General features: G+C 32.4%; 2 protein-coding genes across 2 annotated transcripts in view; both read right to left on the bottom strand.

Moving 5' to 3' along the window:
* Positions 1–619: 619 nt before the first annotated feature.
* LOC148626514 (uncharacterized) lies at positions 620–11685 on the bottom strand. The gene is made up of 3 exons (XM_088570560.1): positions 7001–11685; positions 5938–6174; positions 620–1409 (listed from the first exon to the last, which is right to left on the bottom strand). Exons 1-3 carry the CDS (start codon positions 7116–7118, stop codon positions 991–993), a joined length of 774 nt encoding a protein of 257 aa, XP_088426686.1. The 5' UTR covers positions 7119–11685; the 3' UTR covers positions 620–990.
* Positions 11686–11827: 142 nt separating this feature from the next.
* LOC148626513 (importin-5-like) overlaps positions 11828–24886 on the bottom strand; it is a 30326-nt gene continuing 17267 nt past the window's right edge. Inside the window, exons 15-26 of the mRNA XM_088570536.1 lie at positions 24423–24555; positions 22703–22764; positions 22170–22326; positions 21534–21706; positions 21036–21147; positions 20406–20461; positions 20089–20211; positions 19403–19477; positions 18317–18461; positions 17650–17878; positions 16314–16455; positions 11828–15646 (exon numbers count right to left, since the gene is read on the bottom strand). Coding sequence (XP_088426662.1) covers positions 15563–15646; positions 16314–16455; positions 17650–17878; positions 18317–18461; positions 19403–19477; positions 20089–20211; positions 20406–20461; positions 21036–21147; positions 21534–21706; positions 22170–22326; positions 22703–22764; positions 24423–24555 — 1491 coding nt within the window. The 3' untranslated portion in view covers positions 11828–15562. The remainder of the gene's footprint in view (positions 15647–16313; positions 16456–17649; positions 17879–18316; positions 18462–19402; positions 19478–20088; positions 20212–20405; positions 20462–21035; positions 21148–21533; positions 21707–22169; positions 22327–22702; positions 22765–24422; positions 24556–24886) is intronic.

Here is a 24886-nt window from a genome sequence, read left to right as displayed (position 1 = left end):
AGCAATTGTCTACTTTCCTTTCATCTGTGGCAACATCCCGTCAGCACATGCGTATGAAGTGTTCATATCACAACTCATACGTAATGCCAGAGCTGGCCGAGACTACGCAGACTTTTTTGTATCGCGCTAGAATTCTAACAAATAGGCTTCTGGAGCAGGGTTATGTTGCTACAAGATTGAAGTCAACACAACAAAAGTTTTAAGGCCGTCATCATGAACACGTGGATCGTTACGGTGTATCCATCTGCGCCATGAAAACTTATTCAACGTGTTATAGTTTTTATTTCCTCTTTCGTCTACCCCGGACTCTTATGAGCAACTCGCCGGGTATTCTAGAAAACAGAGGACGCTTACCCTACCGGTGCACCTGGTCCATGCTCCCAGTTTTTAGTGGAGTCCGAGTTGCTCATTTGCTTTTGTTACTTTGTTTGTGTGATTTTAGTTACTCCGTGTTCTTTGTTGTGTATGTCTGTTTTCCGTGTCTGGTCTTTGTCCCTGGATTACGTTCTTTTGATTACCGCTATAACCTTGGTTCCCTTGATTACTCTAGCACATTATATAAATTAATTGCATTGTATGACTAATACTCGAGATCGGTGCCTAAAATACTGCCAAATTTAATTCAATATAAAACATGTAAGGTTGATGCCTGTATTATAACAATTTACAACGACGAATTAGTCATAAAAGTGTTATTTTATTTTATCAAGAGAAGACCAACTGTATTAATTCTCTGAAGTTCACTATTTTATTCGCTGTATAATCCTTTGGTTAAATGATGCGACAAGAAGCGGCTGATGTCATGTGAATAACGATAAATTAGATATGATTCAAGTATTGTATTATCAATTGTTGTTCCAATCTTACAACACCAACGGTGAAAATAGACACTGAAACTCGTGATCAATATCTATTTTGTAAACGCAGTAATACTAAATTATTGTTGATCTAAAAATTGAACTATTCAAAAAAAACCTTTGCTTTAATATTTTATCGGTTCCTCCTATCACAACAATATCGGATCAGACTTAGTAAATCATTTAAGAGTACAAATAAAGCTATGATGCTGAGAAAAACAATCCCAACTGTCCCTATTGTTTGTGATGATTTTCTATCATCGCTTGCAGATATATGATGACGTTTATAGGACGAAGTAGTCTTTCTGTCAATGGTCAAAGTAGATTTAATATTCTCTATCATTTCTACAAGTTCTTCATGTGAAATGATTCTGTAATTCACATGTGAACAAGGACAAAAGCACGTGTTAGGATATGAAGGTCGCGTTGTTTCAGGAGTGTATATACCGGTAGTTATTTTCGTCGATATTGCACTAAACGTCTCCGTAGTCATTTTTGAGCTTGCTGAATAATGTGAAAAGGTTGGATCTGTTTGTATCGAATTTGTCGTTTCTGAAATTAAAAAAAAAATGACATTGATTTTCTTCCAATTTCTTTTTTTCAAAACTCGATATTGTCGTCAATCTATTTCAGTGGATAAACAACTTGACCTTTGCATGATGAGTTTCAGTCTTCATGAGGTTAGGGAAAGATGGTTATATTAACGTATCTCTTGATAGAAAATTTGATACGTCACGTAACGTAGTATACTCTTTATACAATTTTTTACACAGCGTTTTAATATAATATGATATCAGCCAAATGTCATGTTATCAACCCCGAGGGATGATGATATGAATGAAGGCTGATCAAGTATATGATGCGATACAACTATGTAATAATCTGTTTATTACATATTCCAATAACTACGTCAAAAATCTTTGAAAACATGAACGAAGGCTGTCTCCTTCGTGTCCATGGTTATGTACAAATTAAACTCTTCCGGAAATGAATGGACTTTATTAAATATCTCCAAAATTGTAAGAATTAGCCAAATTCTGACCGGTCAAATTGTCAGGAACACCTATTAACTGATTTAGGCGTTATTGTCCTTTTCGTATTTTTTTTTGGGGGGGGCAATTTTTGAAGTTGCAATGTTCAAAATCGGTTTAAAAAAAAAACCGCTTATTGAAATCAAACATGACTTGATTGCTCGTTAGGTATATGCCACTGCTAGTAGACATAATATAGCATTGATACCTCGCATGTGTCTTGATTACTACAGCAGGTTACACTCATAGTGTGGAAAACTCTCCCCAATGTTTTTATTTGAACACTTTATTTGAGTTTACATTAAGGCCCATCATTTCACTTTGTAATGCATTACATCCATGCTCTTAATGAATAATATAGTTTATTTGTAAATTGTTTTAGATCAACAATGATAAAAGTGGTTCATGTTTCAAGGTGAGCGGTTCAGGCTCCTGGGAGCCTATAATTTTGTTCTATTTAGACTTTTGACATAAAACTATGTATGATAAGATATAAGACAAAGATATATTTCAAAAAGCCTCTATTAAGGGGAGTTAATTGGTGCTAAAATGTTTTAATAATGTAATTGGCATTTTGTGAAAAATGTTTGGTCCAAAATTTTCTTTTTGACAGAATATCAGATCAGTGTTCCTAAGACAAATTTGTAAGCAATTCTAAACATCTGTTTTCACTAGTTTTCAAAATAGCATTAAAACAAACCTGAAGAATATTTAAGGCTCAATTTCTTCGAAATCAAGTTAGATTACTAATTTTTTTTTAAATGTTTTCACTCAATTTAATCAAGGTCAACTATTGCTTTTTGTTTCTTCCTCCTCTCATCTGTCACCAAACCTTTTACCTACTGATTTACAATGCATTAAATATTTACTTATTTCATTTATTTTAGCTTTGAACTACCTTTGAGTTTTAACCAGTAATTAATTTAAAATGTAGTTAGTGTAACTTAATCAAATACTAGTGTATGAATTGCCATAAAATTGCTCTTTTTGACGTGACGTCACAATTTAATATGCAACATTTTGAAAAGAACAGGATATTTGGTTTGTCATATAGTAGTAACAGCAAGTTGATTGTAATATTAATATTACATGGTTACTGGATTTACAATGTATATGGTTTAATGCTGTCTCGAGCTTGTGACTGCAATACATTGTACCATCCTCTGCGAGGGGTAATATTCACCAACATGACTAAAATAACCCCTTTTTACATTATACAGTTAAACATGTCTAAACCGAACCCTTTTTACATTGTTCAGTGAACCATGTCTAAACTGAATCTTTTTTTTTACATTTTACAATCAAACATGTATAAACCGACCCTCTTTACATTGTACAGTTACACATGTCTAAAACAAACCCTTTTTTATATTGTACAATAAGACATGTCTAAAACAAACCCTTTTGTATATTGTACAGTGAGACATGTCTAAAGCAAACCTTTTTTCATATTGTACAGTCAGATATGTCTAAAACATACCCTTATTTACATTGTACAACGAAACACGTGCAAACCGAACCCTTTTTACATTGTACAATTCAAATATATCTAAACAGAACCCTTTTTTACATTTTACAATGAACCAATTAACCGAAACTTTTTTTTTATTCTACGGCGAAACATGTCTAAACAGAACACGTTTTTATATCGTACAGAGAGACATGACTAAACCGAACCATTTTTTATATTGTACATTTAAAACATGCCTAAACAAAACATTTTTTACATTGTACATTGAAACATGTCTAAAACAAACCCTTTTGTACATTGTACAGTAAGACATGTCTAAACCGAACCATTTTTACATTGTACATTGTACATAGAAACATGGTAAACCTAACCATTTTTTACACTCTAGATTAAAACATGTTTAAAACAAACCCTTTTGTACATTGTACAGTGAGACATGTATAAACCGAACCATTTTTATATTGTACATTGTACATTGAAACATGTCTAAACCGAACCAATTTTACATTGTACATTGAAACATGTTTAAAACAAACCGTTTTGTACATTGTACAGTGAGACATGTCTAAAACAAACCCTTTTTATATTGTACAGTGAAACATGTCTGAACAGAACCTTTTTTACATTGTACATTGAAACATGTCTAAAACAAACCGTTTTGTACATTGTACAGTGAGACATGTCTAAAACAAACCCTTTTTATATTGTACAGTGAGACATGTCTGAACAGAACCTTTTTTACATTGTACATTGAAACATGTCTAAAACAAACCCTTTTGTACATTGTACAGTGAGACATGTCTAAACCGAACCATGTTTTACATTGTACATTGAAACATGTCTAAAACAAACACTTTTGTACATGATGCAGCGAGACATTTTTTAACCGAACCATTTTTACATTGTACATTGAAACATGTCTAAACCGAACCATTTTTTACATTGTACATTGAAACATGTTTAAAACAAACCCTTTTGTACATTGCACAGTGAGACACGTCTAAAACAAACCCTTTTTATATTGTACAATCAGACATGTCTAAAACAAACCCTTTTTTCATGTTGTACAGTGAGACATGTCTAAAACAAACCCTTTTTTACATTGTACAAGGAAACACGTGTAACCCGAACCCTTGTTATATTGTACATTGAAACATGTCTAAAACAAACCCTCTTTTATATTGTACAGTTAGACATGTCTAAAACAAACCCTTTTTATATTGTACAGTCAGACATGTCTAAAACAAACCCTTTTACATTTTACAACGAAAGACGTGCAACCCGAACCTTTTTTATATTGTAAAATTCAAACATGTCTAAACAGAACCCTTTTTTTACATTTTACAATGAAACATGTCTACAAGGAACCTTTTTGAACTTTGTAATTTGTGGTTTTCTGATGTTTAAAAACATTTAGCTTACAAGTTAAAGTTTAAAACTATCTGGTATAGACAGGTTTTCAACTTAATCAGGATTTCGTTAGAAAGGTTTCATTGCATATTTTTTCAAGCTGCATTTGGGATATCTATTCAATATACACAAGCAAATTGCAACATATGTTTTTTATATATTTTAAAACATAGGGAAACATGTTTAGGGCCAGTATTATAGATAAATGTTTCCGCATTCATGTATTAAATCCTATCGAAAACATATAATTACCAATATGAATTTAGTTTGCTTTTTTTCATGAATTATTGCATTTGTTCCTGTTAAAAATATATTATAGGCTTTCATGTAATACAAAATTTATGCAAGATGAAAACATTGTTCCAAAAGAAAACAAAGTTGTTTACATCAACAAATATAAACACAGGCGATGTATGACTACCAAAGAGACGGTCATTCACCAAAAGCTCACGCAACAAACAATTAAACCTCTTCAGGTCACAGAACCGTCTTCAATAATGGACAAAACCTATACCATAAAGCAATCTGTAAAAGACCGTAAAATGAATGAAGTGACATAAACGACGACAACCACTAGACTACAGGTTCCAGTGTTGGGACAGACACATAAAGTATGTGGCAGGGTTAAACATGCTGTGAACGCTCAACCCTCCCCTAACATAGGACAGTGATGGTAAATTACAACAATTAAACGAACTTTTAAAAATCTGATGAACTCGAATTGAACTATTTTATATCGATACAGAATACAAAGTCATTGCAGAAATACGGAACATAAAATTCGGAAACAAAAACAGTGTATTTTAAAACAATAACAAATTGCCGTCCATTGATCGTCATGTGATACCAATATATCGATTCAAAAGTCGTATTAAAAAAGATGCTTTTTTAATAAGATTTTGTACAGGTTATAAAAAAACACTATGATATGTTTTTGCTTCGTCATAACATATAAGACATTATTATATTTTGGTACTATCGATTTATATAAGAATAAATAACATGGAGGTCCGGATTTTCAAATAAAGCGTGGGTTGACCAAAATGAGCATAACATTCGCCAAAAAATGGTAGAGAACAAAACGAGCATTACGTTTCACATAATGGTACAGATCACTATGAACTTATTATAACGCATTATGATACGAACCAAAATAAGCATAACATACCGCAAAAAGGTACATAGCAATACTCCCATCTTATAAAAGGATCAGTAGTGTAGCACCAAGGTCCCTCTGGTTCCATATCCGGGTTTCTACAGAAGTTTTCCTGGTCTGCTAAATCAGTATAGAAATGAGCGTGAGGCTCTTGATTTCCCCATCTTTGGCAGTCTCTTCTCGATTTCGTAACATTGGCATGACCCTGGTATTCCATACCAAATTGCGTATATTTACATGTCATTATTTCTATTAAAACAAGGATTTATACAAAGGAAATATTGTCTTTAACGCTAAAATGCCGCGATCCACAGTCTACGGCGATATCAAATTTGAACAAGTCCTCTACGTAAGCAACCATTGTGCTTATCTCATTGGCGGGACTGAAGCAAGTATAACAAAACAAGCATTATCATGTGGTAATGGCTCTTAACATTTTAACTCACACTTTCAAATGTTTGCCATGTAACCATGTGTTTGCCATTGATACTGAATACTATAGGGATACTTTTGAAATAACAAAAATTGATACTGAATATTTCCGGAAAAATTTTATAATGACAAAATTGATACTGAATACTATAAGAATCCTTTTAAAATCACAAATATTTGTTCTGAATATATATTATAGGTATACTTTTGCAATCACAAACATTGATACTGATACTGAATACTATAGAAATAATCTAAAAATCACACAATTTGATAATACTAAAGGATATTTTTAAAATCATCGAAATCGTATTGAATACTATAGGTATACCTTTATAATCACAAATATTGATACTGAATACTTTATACAGGAATACATTTTGAAGTTACAAAAAAATGATAATGAATACTATAGGAATACTTAAAAAATCACGAAAATTGAAACTGAATACTATACATGAAAAGTTTTAAAAAGACAAAATTGATACTGAACAATATAGGAATACTTTTTAAATCACAAAAAAACCTATAGCAAAGAATATAAGAATTTTTCCAGAAATTTAGATTATTTATAGAGAACTTAACAATTACAAAATTTACTCATCATTTAAATGAAAAAATGTATTTTTGTAAATGCACATACCATTATCAATGACAGATGATTTACTAATTAATCCTTTTTTCTGAAATAAAACTATCCAAAATATTTTGCCAAGAGGTGAGTTGAGAAAATGTAAACGTTCCATCATGTGCTTTATCATGCAGGCGTTATAATTTCCACGAAAAGGAACAATCGCCTATCCAAATGATCTTAGTCTGGAAATCTAATTGTTGAGTTGTCCATCATTAAAAATAAAAAGCAAAGAAACATTTAAAACTGACGAATACTCAATATAATCTAATCAGCGAAGGTAAAATGCAGCGGGAAATATATATATATATATTGACATTCGATACCCAGATTCGAACGCTATTAAAAAAGTAATCTTGGGAACCAAGGTTAGAATGGTAATTAAAGAGTAATCTTAAAAACCAAGGTTACAGTAGTAATCAGAAGAATATATTTTCCAAGGATAAAGACTAAACAGTGTAAATAGACACATACAACAAAGATAAAAAAAACAAATTGACACGTACACATAAACAAAAGTGAATGGGCAACCCGAACTCCACTTACAACTGGGAGCATGGACCAAGTGCGCCGGTAGGGTAAGCATCAGGACTTTACTTTTCTAGAAGCACCCGTTGATTAGCTCATAAGATGTTACGTTTGGGGTAGACGAAAAAAGAAAGGAAAATTAAGACAAGATGAACATATCAGTTCTCATGGTGAGGTGGATACGTATATGACCATCATAATACTTTTGTAGTGATGACTTCATAAATACTGTATCAACTTAATACCCTGTCTCAAAAGCCTCATTGTAAGAAATCTAGCGTGTTACAAAATTCTTCGTAATTTCGGCAACTTCTGGCATGTCGTTTGAGATGAAATATGAAGTGTTGAAGGAATTTTTCCACAGAAGAAAGGAAAGCTGCCAATACGGAATGAGAAGTTGTTTGTCTTCAGTTTGGTCATAAGTTTCCCGTTTCCATCGATCATTAAGTGTACGTCAATAGCTAGTGTATATAGTGTTCTTTATCAAGAGTTCTTTGGGGAAGATGCGATGTATCAAATCGAAAAGGGATTGTTTAAAGACAAAAAAACTGATATCAACGGATCTGATTATCACACCTTGTTCAATTCATATGATAATCATGTGGAACAAAATCAAGGGAACCAAGGTTATAGTGGTGATCAATAGAATGTAATCCAGGGACAAAGACCAGACATTGAAAACAGACATACGCAACAAATAACATGAAGTAACTAAGATCATACATACAAAGTAACAAAAGCAAATGAGCAGTTCGGAATCTACTCAAAACTTGAGGATGGACTAGGTGCACCGGTAGGGTAAGTGTCCTCTGCTTCTACATAAACACCCACCGAGGTGTTCAGAAAAAGTCGAGTCCGGGGTAGACAAACGAGGAAAGGAAAACTTTGACACACTGATTACATCAGTTTTCAAGGTGCAGATGGATACACCGTAACGATCCACGAGTTCATGATGGCGACAATACAACTTCTGTAGTGATGACTTCAATGTTGTAAATACATAACCCTGTTCCAAAAGCCTATTTGTTAGAATTCTAGAGCGATACGAAAAGTCTGCGTAGTTTCGACAAGCTCTGGCATAACATATGAGTTGTGTTACGAACACTCCATACGCAGGTGCTGAAGGGATGTTCAGATGAAAATCATATAATGTAAAATAGATAGACATATGGTACTCTTATGATCCTCATATGTAAATATTGGTTTGCCAATATGATTTTCATATGTTAGTCATGTGATAATCATTAGTTGACCGAAACATTTCTTGATTGTATCATTGTCCATTCATATTATAACCTTTTGTTTATTACTTTGTACGTATTATTTTGGTTATATATTTTTTGTTGTTTGTGTCTATTTTCCAGGTCTGGTCTTTGTCGCTGCATTACATTCAACTGATTTCCGCTAGAATCTTGGTTCCCTTGATTAATCTTGCACTTCATACTAGTCAGATAAATGTGCGTTATTTTTGGCTGTTTACATGAACATAAAGTAACTGTTTTGACGACTAATCCTGTACACATAACAGAAAGTGTCTCACTAAAATAAAAGCATTTTCATCCTAGGTAGGATATAAATAAAGTGAGTTTTAAAAGACACTTAATTGAAAACAATTAGCATAGAAAAAATCTTATGTCGCCCATTTAAGACTATAATTGAAAACAAAAATGGATTAGTTTGATACTATAAAATCTCCTATAAATCAATAATAAAAAGAAATCAGCGATTTATAGATTACAAAAGCTGAACATCACTGCGATTGGGGCCGGCAGGCAATAAAAATGTTAGCGATTTAAATGGATAAAAAAAACTAGTTCAATTCACTTTTCCCTAGTCTAAAAGTACTGAATATTTAAACGACGATTTTAATCGGTATCAACTCAACTTTTAATGTGTGACTTTTCAGTTGTAGAAAAGCTAGAACAATTTTAAAACAGTCCGACAATTACTTTCAAATACATGTTCAGGAATGCAGAAACAATAATTAAGCGTCATGCTAATGATCAAAGTCGAACCTGTTATTTTATTTATACGTATTCTGTATGCCTTATATTTATTTTTATAAATTCAATCCCCAGCTGACTTGGCTAGAATGTTAAATCGTTTTACAGGAAAGCATAAACGTACTATACGGTCAATTCTGAGAATTTGGTCTCATTTTTTAAATGAATTTTTTTTCTTGATATATGGAGATTCAAGTAATTTATAAATAAATTAGTGATTATTGTTATAAAATGCAGTACCCATGGTATCACACTGACAAAAAATATTACTGAGTTTTAATACAAATCAAGGTTGTCTATCCAACATTTCAGCCAAATACTCTTTCATATTATCAAGAACTCAGCAACAGGATGAAAGCATAAATGGAGATGGAAAAAGGTAAAAATAATAACACTCTTTTATATTCCTTTTCTCGCAATTTTAGTTCCTAAAAGGCACTAGTGTTTCGAAAATCAGCCAGCTGATGCTGAGGACAGAACCTAAGAGGAGCGTTTTTAGTGATATCATCAATTACCTGTGATTTGATTTTGGTTGCCAGAAAATCCATTGAGTGGCATGGGACACCAACTTTATATCATCACATTTTTTTCATTTATTAAGATAACTTAAAATTTCTTTCAGTTCCCTAAACTGCAAATATAACTCTTTTTAACCATTAAATAAATATTCAGTAAATAGCATAAATTTTAATAATAATTTTATATAAAATAGAGGTTTACAAATATATTTTTTAAAGTAAAAGACCTACATACAAATTATGAATTATTTTAGCTAAATGAAACATTTTACAGAACTAAAATTGCATGGGTGTAAAATAACGAAGTTTTCAAAATTGGAATTCTAATCATGAATTTTTCAATAGTTTATTTGGTTGTTTATTTGCCAACCACTTTGAAAATAGAGCTTTACAGATAACTATTATTTCAGATTTATTTTTCAAGTAAAAGAATTGCAAATTCTCATACAAAATATGAATTATTTTATGTAAATGAAACATTTTAAAGAACCAAAATTGGACGTAAAATGACAAAGATATCAAGTTCTGAAAATTGGGATTCTTATCATGAAATTGTCAATTGTTTATTTGCAAACCAATTTGACGTTTAATGATATGCAAATTAGGGAATATGACATCACTAATGAGTATGGCGAACTCTCCTATATGGCAGGGGACTGAAACGTTCCGGATATCTTTCTTCATTTAAATTACACTTGTTTAGCATTACATATATTACATCTGTCTATGTATATAACTTTAACTACATTTAAACAATAAATCCACCAAATTTCAACGCTTCAAACATTTGACTGGGTCAATTTGGGTGTGCAAAACAGTGCGCCTAAATGTAACTAATTAGTGCACGCTTGTTTAGAAACCAATCACGTTTTGTACAAATCATACAATTGGGCCTGGGGTGGAACAAGTTTTCCTCCCAAACAATATATTGCGCATGCACAACACTATTCAGCAGTTAAAACAAAGACTTTTTGCTGAACTTGAGGCTATTCTTAATTTCTGCCATCTTCTGCTCTTATACAAGTTCAAAAACATACATGCATCTATATGTAAAACCGTGCTTGCTTAATGTGTAGGTCTTGGTTACAATACTGACTGGGTCATACCGAAGACTGACATGGTATTCACACCTTCCTAGTCCAATGCAATGTTTAAAGGGGATAAGGCGCGACTGATTGATTTGATATTAGAATTATTTGTCACAGTTGGGCGAATCGCCTTCTTTGACTTGCTACAATATTAAAGATCACAAAAAGGCTTGTTTCTGGTTCCAAATATATTGGCTCAAGTTCCGACCCAAAAAAACATCCCAGACTTCCTATAGTGGTGTGGCACAATGAAGTATTGTATTATAGTTTTTTTTAAGAAATTAAGAGCGCAAGCTTCTGGCCTCTCATTCCTAAACGGTTCATATCTTAACACCCAAAATCAATCCCAGTATGACCACAGTAGTATAGAATATTGTGGAACAATACCAGACATCTACATGCATTTACTGGAATTATATAATTTAATACTTTGAATACTTCTTATTACCTGTAATTCCAAAACAGTAAGGGCAATTACCCCCAAAATCAATACCAAACTTCCTTTCGATGTTTGGAGCCCTGTGGAAAGACATTGAATGGAGTGTCTACAGATGGTGCCATACCATTATATGACTGTAATTTTTTGCAGCTATATAAAAATTTGGCTTAGAAGTGTGAAAGATGGACAACATGATTGATATTACATATCTTACTGGGGTGTGATGGTAGGGAACTGATGATTACAGGCAAATACTAGAAAAACAAATTTTAACTTTTTTATTTATAGCATTTAAAGCCTTCAACAAAATGGTTTTGTGAATCTGAAAAAAAAAAAAGAACAATCGCCCAAGACATTTTATTTCAAGTAATATTGGTATTAGAAAGCATCAAATAACTTTGTCTTGGATCCATATCAACATTAACATGACGATTATAACGAATGTACTTTGCCTGATTTTGCCATTTTTTATATACTTTCCCTTTTGACTATTGCCTAGAGTTAATCATTTCAGTAATTCTGTTAATTGCCCTTTATATATAAATTGTTGAAATTAACAAACAAGTTAAAACAAATACTTCTTAAATTGGTAAGAAATAATATAGAATACAAGTTACCAAAAATTTCTTTTGTGAATCAGATTTTGTTTCAAATATATTTAAAACCCACGTAAAATCTTTTAAAAAATACATAAAAAAATTCTGAACTATTTAAAAAAAAATTACAATCATTGGAGACTTGTCAAACACCGATTATTTATTACCTTGTCAACTATTTTTTTTTAAAACTGGTATATACTAAAGCCTAGATCACTGATGAGTTTACTGGTAGACTTAGCATTTAAACTCTTAAATGATTTATTTAATTTTCCTAAAAACAATTGGATAATTTTTATACTTAGGTTCATACTTCATTTCTTATGAATTATTAAAAAAAAGTAAAGAACGTTGAAGTTTGTTACTATTTACTAGAACAAAAAATTCTCTTCTAAAAAGTTATCCATAGATATTTGAAACCTTCCAACACACGTTCATATCAAAGTTAACTGTTTACAGTGTATTTATTTCCACTAAGGACTAATGACAAGTAATGTTCAGCTTTACAGACTTAACAAAATACCATGAAACCTACCTTAAACAAACCACAAAAGCCAATTTAATCCTTCATATTGAGTCTCCTTATACATTTAACCAGTGTAAAATAAAAACCTAGCTTGAACATACATCTAGAAAAAAACCCTTTTTAAAAATAGAAGGCCTCACTTTACCATATCAAGATCTGCATAATTAAAATGTTAAAGAATGAATTGTATAGTCACTTTAAGTGCATGTTTTTGTAAGAATCAGGCAAAACTGGAAAATTCTGAAACGTGTATATGTCAAATACCCACTGATCTAAAATATAATTCCACTATGATGCTTTCTCTGTTTGAAAAGATCAATATTTGATCCCTGCATTACTTGATAGTCATAAATTTTTCGACAGAATGTTCAAAAATTATGTTTTTGAGAGAGTTATCTGCCCTTGAATTTTCAAAATGATATGAAAAATCTTGTCTTTTTTCCTTGATTCTGATGGTGCAAATAGTCAAATGAAACTTTCAGAATTTCATACCATGTTTTACTTACTGCCTGATTCTTAGAGAGACAGACACTTTAAAATGAACAAAACAATTGCAGTCTACTACTGGCTCACCACAACCAAACTTCAGACATTCAGATATCTACTGATATATTATAATTCCATAATAACTCAAAGAAAGGTCTCAGAATTCTAGGATGTAACAAACACTTGAAGATTTTGTAATAATTCAAATAGCAATGATCAGTTATTCATATAATTCTTTAAACTGAAAATGGTTCTGTTTAAAAGGTTTCAAAGTACATGCTGTCATATAGAAGTAATCAATGTGCAGTAGATGCCATGTCTTTTGCAATAAAAATATATACTTCAGTATTAAAGTAAACAACCTTAAATAAAGGTATCTATTACACTTCTAACATTCATTCTAATTAACAAGAGCATTTTAAATGCCATTACAATGCTAAAAATAATGGTTTAACAATCAAATGCTAAGGTCCATATATGATCATGTAGCAGAGGTTTTAACCTCTAGGTCAAAAGTCAGACATGGTTATCTGACCCATCAGAATTAACTAGTAAGTGAAAGTCACTTAACTAATTAATTATTGCACATATATATAGTATACAGTGTATACAAGTAATATTTAACAAGTGTTTTAAGCCCTAAATTCTCAGAGTACAAATGGTAACATCATCAATAACATTCTTAAATCTCAGTTAGTGATTTAAAACATACTATTATCAACTTAAATCCCCAATATTTGATCTCAGAACATTTGAAATCACTACCTTGTACAAGTACATCATGTATATTGACCATAATTTAACTGCACAAATGAACATGTACAAAAACTATTCTGAATCAATTTTCTTTGTGAAGATTCCATCGCACAAATGAGTCAAATTCTTTACAATTTCAAACACTTGTTATACAACCAAAGTAACCCAATTCTGGATTTCATTCACTCTTACAAATTACTGACCCTTAAAAAATTCTTCCAACATTTTGGTTTTTTTTAAAATCTATTCTTGGAACAATATTTCCAAAAGTTCCTACAAACAGTGATGAGGTAGGAATAAAACTACTGTGGCTCTCCATAAAAAAAAAAGAAAAGTAACCAACAGCAGAGTAAGTTGTGGTTCTCCGTCACAGGAGAAAATAACACAACAGTGGTTAAGTACATCATCAACTTTAACCATAAAATGTCTTTGTATACAACAAAGACATTAAAGATCTGGCTATCAAGTCAGATCTAGGCACCATTAGTTTCTCCAAAGAGATAAAAAATAATGGTCAACAAATGTATAAACATACACATTGTACAATTAAAAAATAATTGTTCACACAATGCTTATCCCAAAAGGGATATTTTCTCGTACATAAATGTAGGAGAAATGAAAGACTGGTATCTTTTGAAGTACAAAATACTGGCATTTTGGTAATCTTTAAAACACATGCTCACATGGAATGATGTATTGCTATGTTTTGCTAAAATACATGTATATAACACACAACAACAACACAAAAAATGTTTGGTACATGAATACAAATGTACGGATCAATGGGTTGAAGAGAGATGTCAAGAATGAAACAAATTACACAAAAATCCATTCATGATCACTAAAGGATATTTCATTAGCCAATTACAATAAATCTCAATTCAGCAAAAGAAAGACACTCTTAAAATGATAAAAAAAAACAATATAGAAGAATATTGTCCTCAAATCTTATAGTATATATAACATTATATTATTATCATATATTTATCATATAATATTTTTTTTTCAACTCTTTTGGCAGATTCAGAGGGAAGGTACCACATATTTGCAAATTTCTTGCAAAATTTTGGCAAAACTGAGCAGAACAGCCAGGTAACCTCCCTTTCCAAATCTCTGGATACAGTGTTGATATTGGTATATAATAATAACCTAGAGCTGCATTATTTAATTATAAAATTACTGATGTTTCTCATGCAACGAGTTTTACTAAGAGTTACTGTTTACTGTTTAATGCGTTTCAAAATATTTTTCATAAGTTATCTTTTTATATAAACATTAAAAAACTGAGTCTGTAACTCAAACTAAAGGTTTGTAACTGTATAGTATAAACCCAGTAGGATTCATCAACATGCATGCAAGTTCTATAGATGGTACCAACATTTCCCCTACAGAACATGTCCAAGTCTTTCTGGTAGAGCAGCCAGTGGGAGACAAACCCATAGATCTACATGACAAACATTAATTCAAGGACTAAAACATAACGTTCAGGAAATAGCACAAAATCTGCTAAGGAGATTAAACAATTAACATGGTATCCAGCAGAAATACCCAGTTTATATACTTGTCGAGAAGAGAAAAAAACACATATTACTACTGCAGGCAGCAGAAGCTGCTACACACTATGTTCTTTGTAACTAGCTGCTAAGAGCTTGATGTAGAGTCTGTTGTTGGTCAGGAGTCAACATAGGTATACAGGCCTGGAATACCGCTGGATTTTGCTGAAATGTATTAAGGAAAGGGTATTAACAGTGCGTTGATAATAACATTTTATGAACCTTGTCCTATTGGGCAAGTATATGAAAATTCTACTTGCTAAAATTGACATCAAGGTTGCCATTTAGTTAATGAATGTTGAAAAATGAATAAAATTTGGTTGTCCTCCATTCAAGAATAATTTAAATTTTACTTGTCCAAATGGTAGTGTCACTTGACCTGGGCAATAGGACATCATTAAACATCATCAACTGATTAAGCATTTATTCCATAATAACTTCTATTGAGATAACAATGGTACATAAATATAGCATTACAGTGAAATCTGTCTAAACCAAACCCTGACAAATCTCAAATCCTATCAACCAGACACATGCATGTTAAATTCCCTGTATATCAGTGTAAATTTATGTTGAACCTTAGAAAACCAAACATCAGTCTTAACCAAACCAACCACAAGTCCAAAACCGGCCCTGTTTAGCCAGGTTTCACTATATCTTACGGGTTACACAAAAAATTGCATGAAAAATGTTTTTGCAGTGTTCATGTCATGTTTTACGGTCCACAACCCAAAAAGCTATATCATTTTAGCTATCTTATTAGTAAATTGTCTGTTTTACTTCTTTTGGCTTGTTAGAAATATTAAGATTTCCTTCTATCAATAAATATCACCTCTACTTGTCTGACTATATTCAACATTCTAGTGTACACATCATCATCTTTAGAAACAGCCTCTTTTGTAAGTGCCTCTGCAATTATGCAAACTATCCTAGGCAAGTTCTGATGATTCTCTCCCAAAATCAATGGATGGTTCCTAAAAAACAAAAACAATAGATAAATGCAGACCTGCCAACCCTATTTGATAAAAAGGAGTAATCAGTCGAGGGTTTTGGGGCCACAGGCCCCCAGCCACTGAAAAAACCACATCAATGGAGGTCAACACTGGGCTATTTAAGGATGATTTGGACCGTAACTATACTTTCCCACTGGATACCTTTTTTGCCTAAAAAAATTCAACATTGGACCAAAGAAAAATCCAAAAACATTCAGTAAAGTATCAATATGTTCACAAAAAAATCATTTATTGTATAATTCCATCTCTATATATCCCACAAGATAAGTAGGACCTACTCAAGATGCAGTTTAGTTTCAACAACATGTTTTTCTGCCATGCTTTTGAAAAGTAACTATCTTTAAAACATTTAAATACAATGATTTTAGGAGCTCTCAAATGACTCAGATTTTCAAAAACAAATTCTCCAATCAAAGTCAGACCTGAAATGACAAAAAAATTCGGAATTTTGGTAAAAATCATAATTTGGATACCAAAAGCGTACCAGCATAATTCGGGGTGAAAAATCGTAAAAATTATGCCAAAAATCGTAATGGTTGGCGGGTCTGTAAATGCTCTCATAGTTAATGAACGACGTCAACAAATTTATCTTATTTTGCTGAGAATAATTGTGATATAGTTCATGATCAGGAGTAAATATTTCATTCTGATGAGACGAGTTTTCATATTGTTAATAATCAGGAGTAAATATTTCTTTTCTGCGAGACTCGTTTCTATACAGTTCAAAATCATGAGTAGTTACTTTTACATTCTAGAAAATAGTAATATTCTTTTTCAATAATTGATACTCACATTTTAATATGGTTCACATTCAAAAAAAAAATAGGGCATTAATTGAACATTAATTGATACTTGACATGTAATGATGAAAAAAAAGGGATGGAAAAATGTTCAAAATGGCTTCTTGAAAATTTCATTTTGGATTCTGCTGAAAATTGAACATAAATTGTATTTATGATAATAAACAACTGTACAAAGTTTCAAAACAAGTCATTGATCTGTTCTCAAGTTATCACCTGGAAACCTTAAGGGGATGGACTGACATACAACTGTTTGGAAGGTATCACATCATACCTTGCCACTTCGTGTGGTGGGCTATAAAAAGCAAAATTCTGCTTATAAATAAAACTTTAAAAAAAACCTGCTGTCTCTTACATTTCTATCAGATCACACATATAGTTATAGACTGGATCAGCCTCATCTTCATCCTCCCAAACAGGTAACCAGGAGAACCATACAGGTAAGATATCATTAACATTGACTTGGCTGCTGTTGTATTTACAGATCTTGGCAACAGCTGAGATGGCATTCTCTGTTGGGTTGATGTTCTCTGGTAATCGAGATTCAGGACTTTGTACAACCTTAACAAGGATGGGCAATGCATCTGCAAGGGATAACATATATATGGACTTTTAGATACATTGAACTAGTTACAGTTATAAGTAACTTGTATAGGTGTTAACCTTAAAAAAATCTAAAGCAAGAAATCTCCCTCTGAAGAATTTTTCAAATTAGAGATTTGCCAAGCATTTGCTTTCACATGTTTTGACAAGAATTTGCATAATTTATTAGAATTTTAAAGGGGGAAATTTTCCAAATGAGGCCGAAATCTCCTGCTTTGACACAGGTGTGTAAACATGAGATCTTTGAATTTTTCATGAAAAATTGAGAGGCTTCTGTGGAAAGCAGGTTACTTAACACGTAAGAATTTGTTTTTGACAAAACGAATAACAGTGAAAAAACACATGACCATTTATAGCCCATACATCTAGACTTCTATATCTAAATTTCAACACAATCAAATAAAAGATTAAAATCTTACCTGCACATGTCTGGGCATAAACTTCACCTCCAAACTTTGCCATGACACCAATACCATAGGCAGATGCTTGTCTTAGCTCTGGTTGTTTATCACAAAGGTATGACAGCAAATTGGCAAGGAAGTACTGGGTGTATTTGGCAGAATGCTGTAAACAATCAAAGATACATGTACAACTTTTCTAAATGGTAAACTTTCCACTCTCCTTATTCACCTTGCCTTATGTCTCATACCTCAACATTGCCCAATACACAATAAAAATGGATAATGCATGTTAAAACATTATTTCCTTGGCAATATTCAATTAATACAATAATTTACATTTTTTTTTTTAAATTTTTGAAAATTTGTTTACCATCAATGTATGTATTCTAGTGGACTCCATCTACCTTGCCCTACTAAATGGAAAGTTTACCTCACACAGGTACTGTAGCAGACATATTCCCCACCTCCCTTGCCCTACTAAATGGAAAGTTTACCTCACACAGGTACTGTAGCCGATATATTCCCCACCTCCCTTACCCTACTAAATTTTAAGTTTAACCCACACAGGAACTGTAGCAGACATATTCCCTACATCCCCTGCCCTACTAAATGGAAAGTTTATCCCACACAGGACATATTCCCCATATTCAGTTTTACTTTATATTTCAAAGTTAGGGCACTAATGGAGCATTAGGTGATACCCCACCATGTAATAGTGAAAAAAGGGGGATGGCAAAAACTAAATTCCGGATTTTGCTGAAAACTGAACTTATCCTGTATTTTGTGGTATTAAATAAGTATGCAAAGTTTAAAAAAAACACACATTGACCTGTTCTCAAGTTATCATCTGAAAACTGTGGTTACATAATACCTCCCCACTATGTGTGGCAAGGTATAAAAATAGAATATTTTTTTAGTCCTGCATGTACCAGCAATTATGTCTTTATTTTATTAGAATTTCATTTCTGAAAGATAAATATACCCAACAGAATATAAAAATCATGAGAATTTTTTATAAATCATTTATCATCATACTTCTTTATTACTGAGAATATCAGTTCTAATCTCTAGACAAATTTTTAAACCGCTCTTAACAATACTTACTGGTCCTGTATGTTCAATTACATCATCCCAGATACATAGACCCCATTGTTTGTCTGACCAAGGCTGGTCTGGTCCCTAGAAAGAAAAAAAAACAAAAGAAAATGAAATAAATGAAATCTACTTCCGAGTAAGTTTCTTACAAAAATAAAATTTACACCCCATAAAGGCCACTTTTCAATCATGTATCCCTTAAAGACATAGTGATCAGAGCTTCTATTTCCTTCACACATAAAAAATGTGGACTGAATTAGAGATCAGTCATGCCCAAGTTGTAAAATGTCTTCAAAAATTTCGGATTAACAATTAAATCCAATAAATCTGCATATGCTGACTGACTGGTCACGGATGGACAGAATCCTCTCAAGCTTAGAATGTAGGGACTGAATCATCCTAAGCTCAGCCTGTAGGAGACAGAATCCTCTCAAGCTCAGCCTGTTGGTGACTGACTCCTTCCCATGCTCAGCCTGAAGGAGACAGAATCCTCCCAAGCTCAGCCTGTAGCTGACTGAATCTTCCCATGCTCAGCCTGTAGGGAACTGACTGGTCTGGGATAGACAGAATCCTCTCAAACTCAGCATGTAGGAGACTGAATCCTCTAAAGCTCAGCCTGTGCTGTAGGAGACTGAATCCTCTCAAGCTCAGCCTGTATGAGACTGATCAAACTAATGGTACTATATGTAACTTACAATAAGTTTGACAACAAATGGCAGCAGCTGTTCAAACAAGGGCAAGAACTCTTCCTTATGTGTACCAAATATAGAGTGGAGAATATCTGACACTTTACTCAAAACGTAGGTGTCTGCATCGTCCTGTCAAGAGAAAAAAATTCGTTTGTAGAATACATTTACAAATTTTAATCAGGAAACCACTTGCTCAATTTAATCAACAATGAGCATTGTTCAGTGAAACTAAACTTGAAATTTAAAACTTCAGTCATTTTCTATGTGCTTTGTGTATTAAATGACCTCAATACTTATTTGATTCAATATATCATGTAACAAACCTCATCTAACAGGTCTTCTTCTAAGTCTTCATCATAGTCTTCATCTTTTCTCTTTTCTAAAAATTAAATTTGTGATTGGTTAAGAATTTGTGACTATCCAAACAGTATTATAGCACATTAATACTGAGTTGTTTCTTTTTCAATACAAAATACTGAATTAATGCACTTCTGAGAAGTTAAAACAGTTGTCTTAGAATAGAATTTTTTCCTACATACACAGGTGTAACACCCATACTGTTTATTTCAAAACATCCGTGCATTTTTTTCAGTAGACCGATTTTGTTCCAGATGATTGTGTGTGTGTGTCAAGTAAGCAACCGTGAACAAGTGGACAATGATCAAATTTGAAGAAAACAAATAAATGAAAGAACAACACATGTGTTTTTGTTACTATAGCACTAACTATATATAATCATATGGTGCTCAATTCATATGTTAATCATGATAATTTACATATGAGTCACAAGATTATCAATGATTCTCATATGCTAATTTCGGATTGGAAACATATAATTACATGTTGCAAACAATATAATGCTCATGTGTAGCACTTTAAAACATTTTATGTTTGTTTTCTAATCATATATTATTAACAACTTTTTTTATATTAACAATCTATTAATAATTTACCATGTCTTTCCTCCTGTTTCTTGAAATGATTCTGTAGCTGTTTCTCAAGTAATGCCATTAGTGATACCATATTCTCATTGGACAAACATCCCTTACCAAGTTTCTCAATACACTACAAGGAACATGAAATAAACTCACATTTAACCCTGTAATCATCATACCTATATATTAAGTGTTGTCAGATTATAACAGTTCATTTAGATTTTTGATTTACATACCTGATTTAAAACAGGGTTTGAAATTATCAGGGGCCCACTCACCAATTGCACCTAATATTTGGTGTGGGCTACTAAAATTTCTACCGTGTTTGTAATAAAGACCTGATTTTACGAGGTCAATAAAGCCAAAACTGGCAATATCCAAAATAATTACACAATAAAAAATAGATTTATAAAGGCTAAATCAAAATTTGAAAAAAATGGAATTTCCCTTTAAAAGTAAAAAAAAAAATCAGGTATGCCTACTCCAGATAACACTTCCAATTTTATATACACTAACCTTAGATAATGCATACAAATGTTCTGGTAAAACTGACTGTTCTGGTTCTATCTCCACAGCCTTTAACAAGTTAGGACAGATATAACTCCACATCTCTGCTACATACTGTTCTCCTCTGATCTTAGCACAGTCTATCAGATAGGGAAGGCTTTCTGATGCAGCTATTCTAATGTCTGATACATAGTTAAGGTCGTTCTATTCAACGAAAAACCAGCATTCATACAGCTACATGTCACAAGAAATAACCACAAAAGTGTGTTTAACAATTTTGAAGTGTATGAAGTGGGGGTGTATATATTTATGAACTTTTAATATTTACAAACTATGAAGGTACTAAATTTTCTTTGGTTTGATGAAAATAGATTTTATCAGACCATCTCAGTAAATCGCTATTAGAATGAGTTTGAGCGCAGACACATTATTCTAGGATTTTAAACAATTTAAGGTTTCACCAGGAAACTTCAAATGAAGATCAATTTTCCAACAATTAAAGTCAGTTTGCAGAACTCAAATAATTCTTTCAGAAATTCAAGTTTTTCAAGGAAAGTGGAATATAGTAATAAATTAACACACAAATCTTCACTGCAGACCATAGACTTGTCTGATACTATTCAATATAAACTTTGCAAAGGATACCATCTTCGAAATAGAATTTCAAGAGTGGAACCATGATTTTAACGACTTCTTCAGCATACTCAGAAAAACCTTCCTTTAGTTCTCTAGCATAGCATACTAACATTTGACAAGCTGTTGTCTTCTCCTCCAAACCAGCTGTTCTTATACCAAAACTTTGCTGCAATTACGAAAGTCAATAGTAGGATATCTATATATAGTTTAAGTTAACCAAATCGCTGTCTCTACTATCTACCTCTTTCATGAAATTCTGTTCAGTAGTTTCAGAGGAGTTGCACAAATTGTGTGATGGAGAGACAAAACAAAAACTAAAACAAAACAAAAAATATTTTCACATAAAAGTTGGGGCCCCTCACAAAACCAGCTGTTTTAGTGTTTTGGACTGAAACCATTTTAGATTCACATCTAAATATCTAATGTGGTTACCTAATGTTTTCTACTTGGGGAAAGAACTTATTAAATCACAGAGCTGTCCACATGACGATTCAAGTTAGTATGTACTTTTGCACATAAATTAAAAAAGATTTGAAACTTACCTGTTCACCAACATTAACAAACTCCCAGTCCGTATCACTTTGCATGTCCTTAATTTCATCACCTGTAAATTAAGTATTAACTAGAACATCTTAAGCACACATGGGTTATATTCTAATGGTTTATGCTTTTCCAGTTAGACCAATAAAATACCATTTGAATAAGTAATTTTAAATGATAATATGTCACCTAATACCATATGATGGGTTATTTGGACAGGGATGACTTTATGAGGTCTACAAACAAGGAGGAAATTGACAAAATTGGAAGTAAGTATACCATAAAAAAAAAAAAGTATTTTAACGGCAAAATCCGGAAAAAAATCATCCCTGTTTGGACAGGTGTATAATTTGGCAATTTTGAGGCAAAAGGTATACAAACAGGAGGCTCCCAGGAGCCTGAATAGCCCGCCTGGTTGAATTTCCCCTTTCAAAGGCAATAAATTTAACAAGAAGTTGTCCAACAATATTGACTCAAGATGTCTTTGGTAGGGCTTATCATAAGGATCATTTAAACAAATGAAAGTTTCTTTTAATCCATCACTGTTTCCATGATATTGACTGAAAAATGTTAAGTCATTTTTCCCCTTTCAAGGGCAATAACTCTTACAAGGAGTCATCTGACAACTTTTATCCCTGAAGACTTATGTAGTCCTAATAATAAGGATCATTTCAGCTATTGAAAGAATATGGCTAAACCTAATGATTTTGGAGATATATGCCAAAAACTACTTTCTAACCCCTACACTGTATGTTCTATTTTTAGTAACAGCTGCCATGTTTTTTGACGAATAAAAAAATCCCCACATCAGTTCTATACAGGATACCCCAACCCAAGGAACATTCACATGTCTGTTTTCAATTGGTCAAGTAGTGTCAACAGAGAAGATTTTCGAAAGAAATAACATTAATTATAGCAAAAATCGTTGAAAAAGGGCAATAACTCCAACATGGCTTAACAGCTTAAAACCAAAATTTGACCAGAGATAGATCTCATCATGCTGAACACTTTTACCTTTTTATCAGTATTTAGCTAAACCTAACGGTTTTGGATATATGTGAAAAACTACTGTCTGACCCCTATGTTCTATTTTTAGTAACAGCAGCCATGTTTTTTGAAGAATAAAAAATTCCCACATCAGTGATATGCAGGATACCCCAAGGAACATTTATACCAAGTTTGGTTCTAATCAGACGAGAAGTTTCAGAGGAGAGAGTTTTGTATAATTGTTAATGACGACGACGGATGCCAAGTGATGGCAATAGCTCACATGGCCTTTGGCCAGGTGAGCTAAAAAAACTTTAACATTACTCATTTTTGGAGATGCTAAATGTGCAAGTTTTCTCAAGCCCAGAATAAATATTTTGTGGAATATATTTTGCCATTTTGGACAAACTACTAAAATATGCTATATTTAACCATCCACAAAAATCACCCACTATAAGGTAATCACAAAATTATGCAAGACGGCCTTTTCAAAAGAAATACTAACTTGACACATGACTAACAGATAAGGCAAACCATAAAATACAAAAAATTGTGAGATAGGCATGAAAAGTTATCTTACAATCTCAGGCAGAGGTCAGATACTATCTAGCAAGAAGATATTTCATTGTAAATCAATCCGGCACAAAGTTTACATCATTCCTCTGTTCTCCTGAGGGAAACGTTTGACTATATTCACAAAATACTGATATTCAAAACATAACTGACAATACTCACTATCTAGTAAAGCTACTTCAGGTTTCAAAGAAGCTGCTTTAAGTACAGGAGGCATGACTAAAGGTAGATACTCCTGGAATTCTTTACCAAGAATCTTACACATTCTAGCCCAAGCTGATATCATGTAGGAAATCTACAACAAAAAGATAAAGTGTCATCCAACAGTAAACTTGTACTGCTCATCAATAATGAACAATTATATAGCAGTGATGATTTAGCGAGGATATCAAACAGAGCGGTAACATCGGAAATAAATAAACATTAAAGAAAAAGAATTGTAACAGTAAAATCCGGATTTCAATTAGCAGAATTCAGCTAAAAAGCGGAAAAAAATCATCTCTGATATAAGGAGACAGTTTCCAGAATCTAGCAGCCGATTTCTTCTAGTAACATTTACCTATTCCTACATAGTAATGAAAAAAAAACATCATTTTGAACAAATTTTCAAAAATTGTGAGTATAAA

The sequence above is a fragment of the Perna viridis genome, chromosome 2 (assembly GCF_037379345.1).
Source record: "Perna viridis isolate PV_CMFRI_1.1 ecotype Kerala chromosome 2, ASM3737934v1, whole genome shotgun sequence".
NCBI classification, from domain to species: domain Eukaryota; kingdom Metazoa; phylum Mollusca; class Bivalvia; order Mytilida; family Mytilidae; genus Perna; species Perna viridis.
This window is presented reverse-complemented; position numbering and strand designations above follow the sequence as displayed.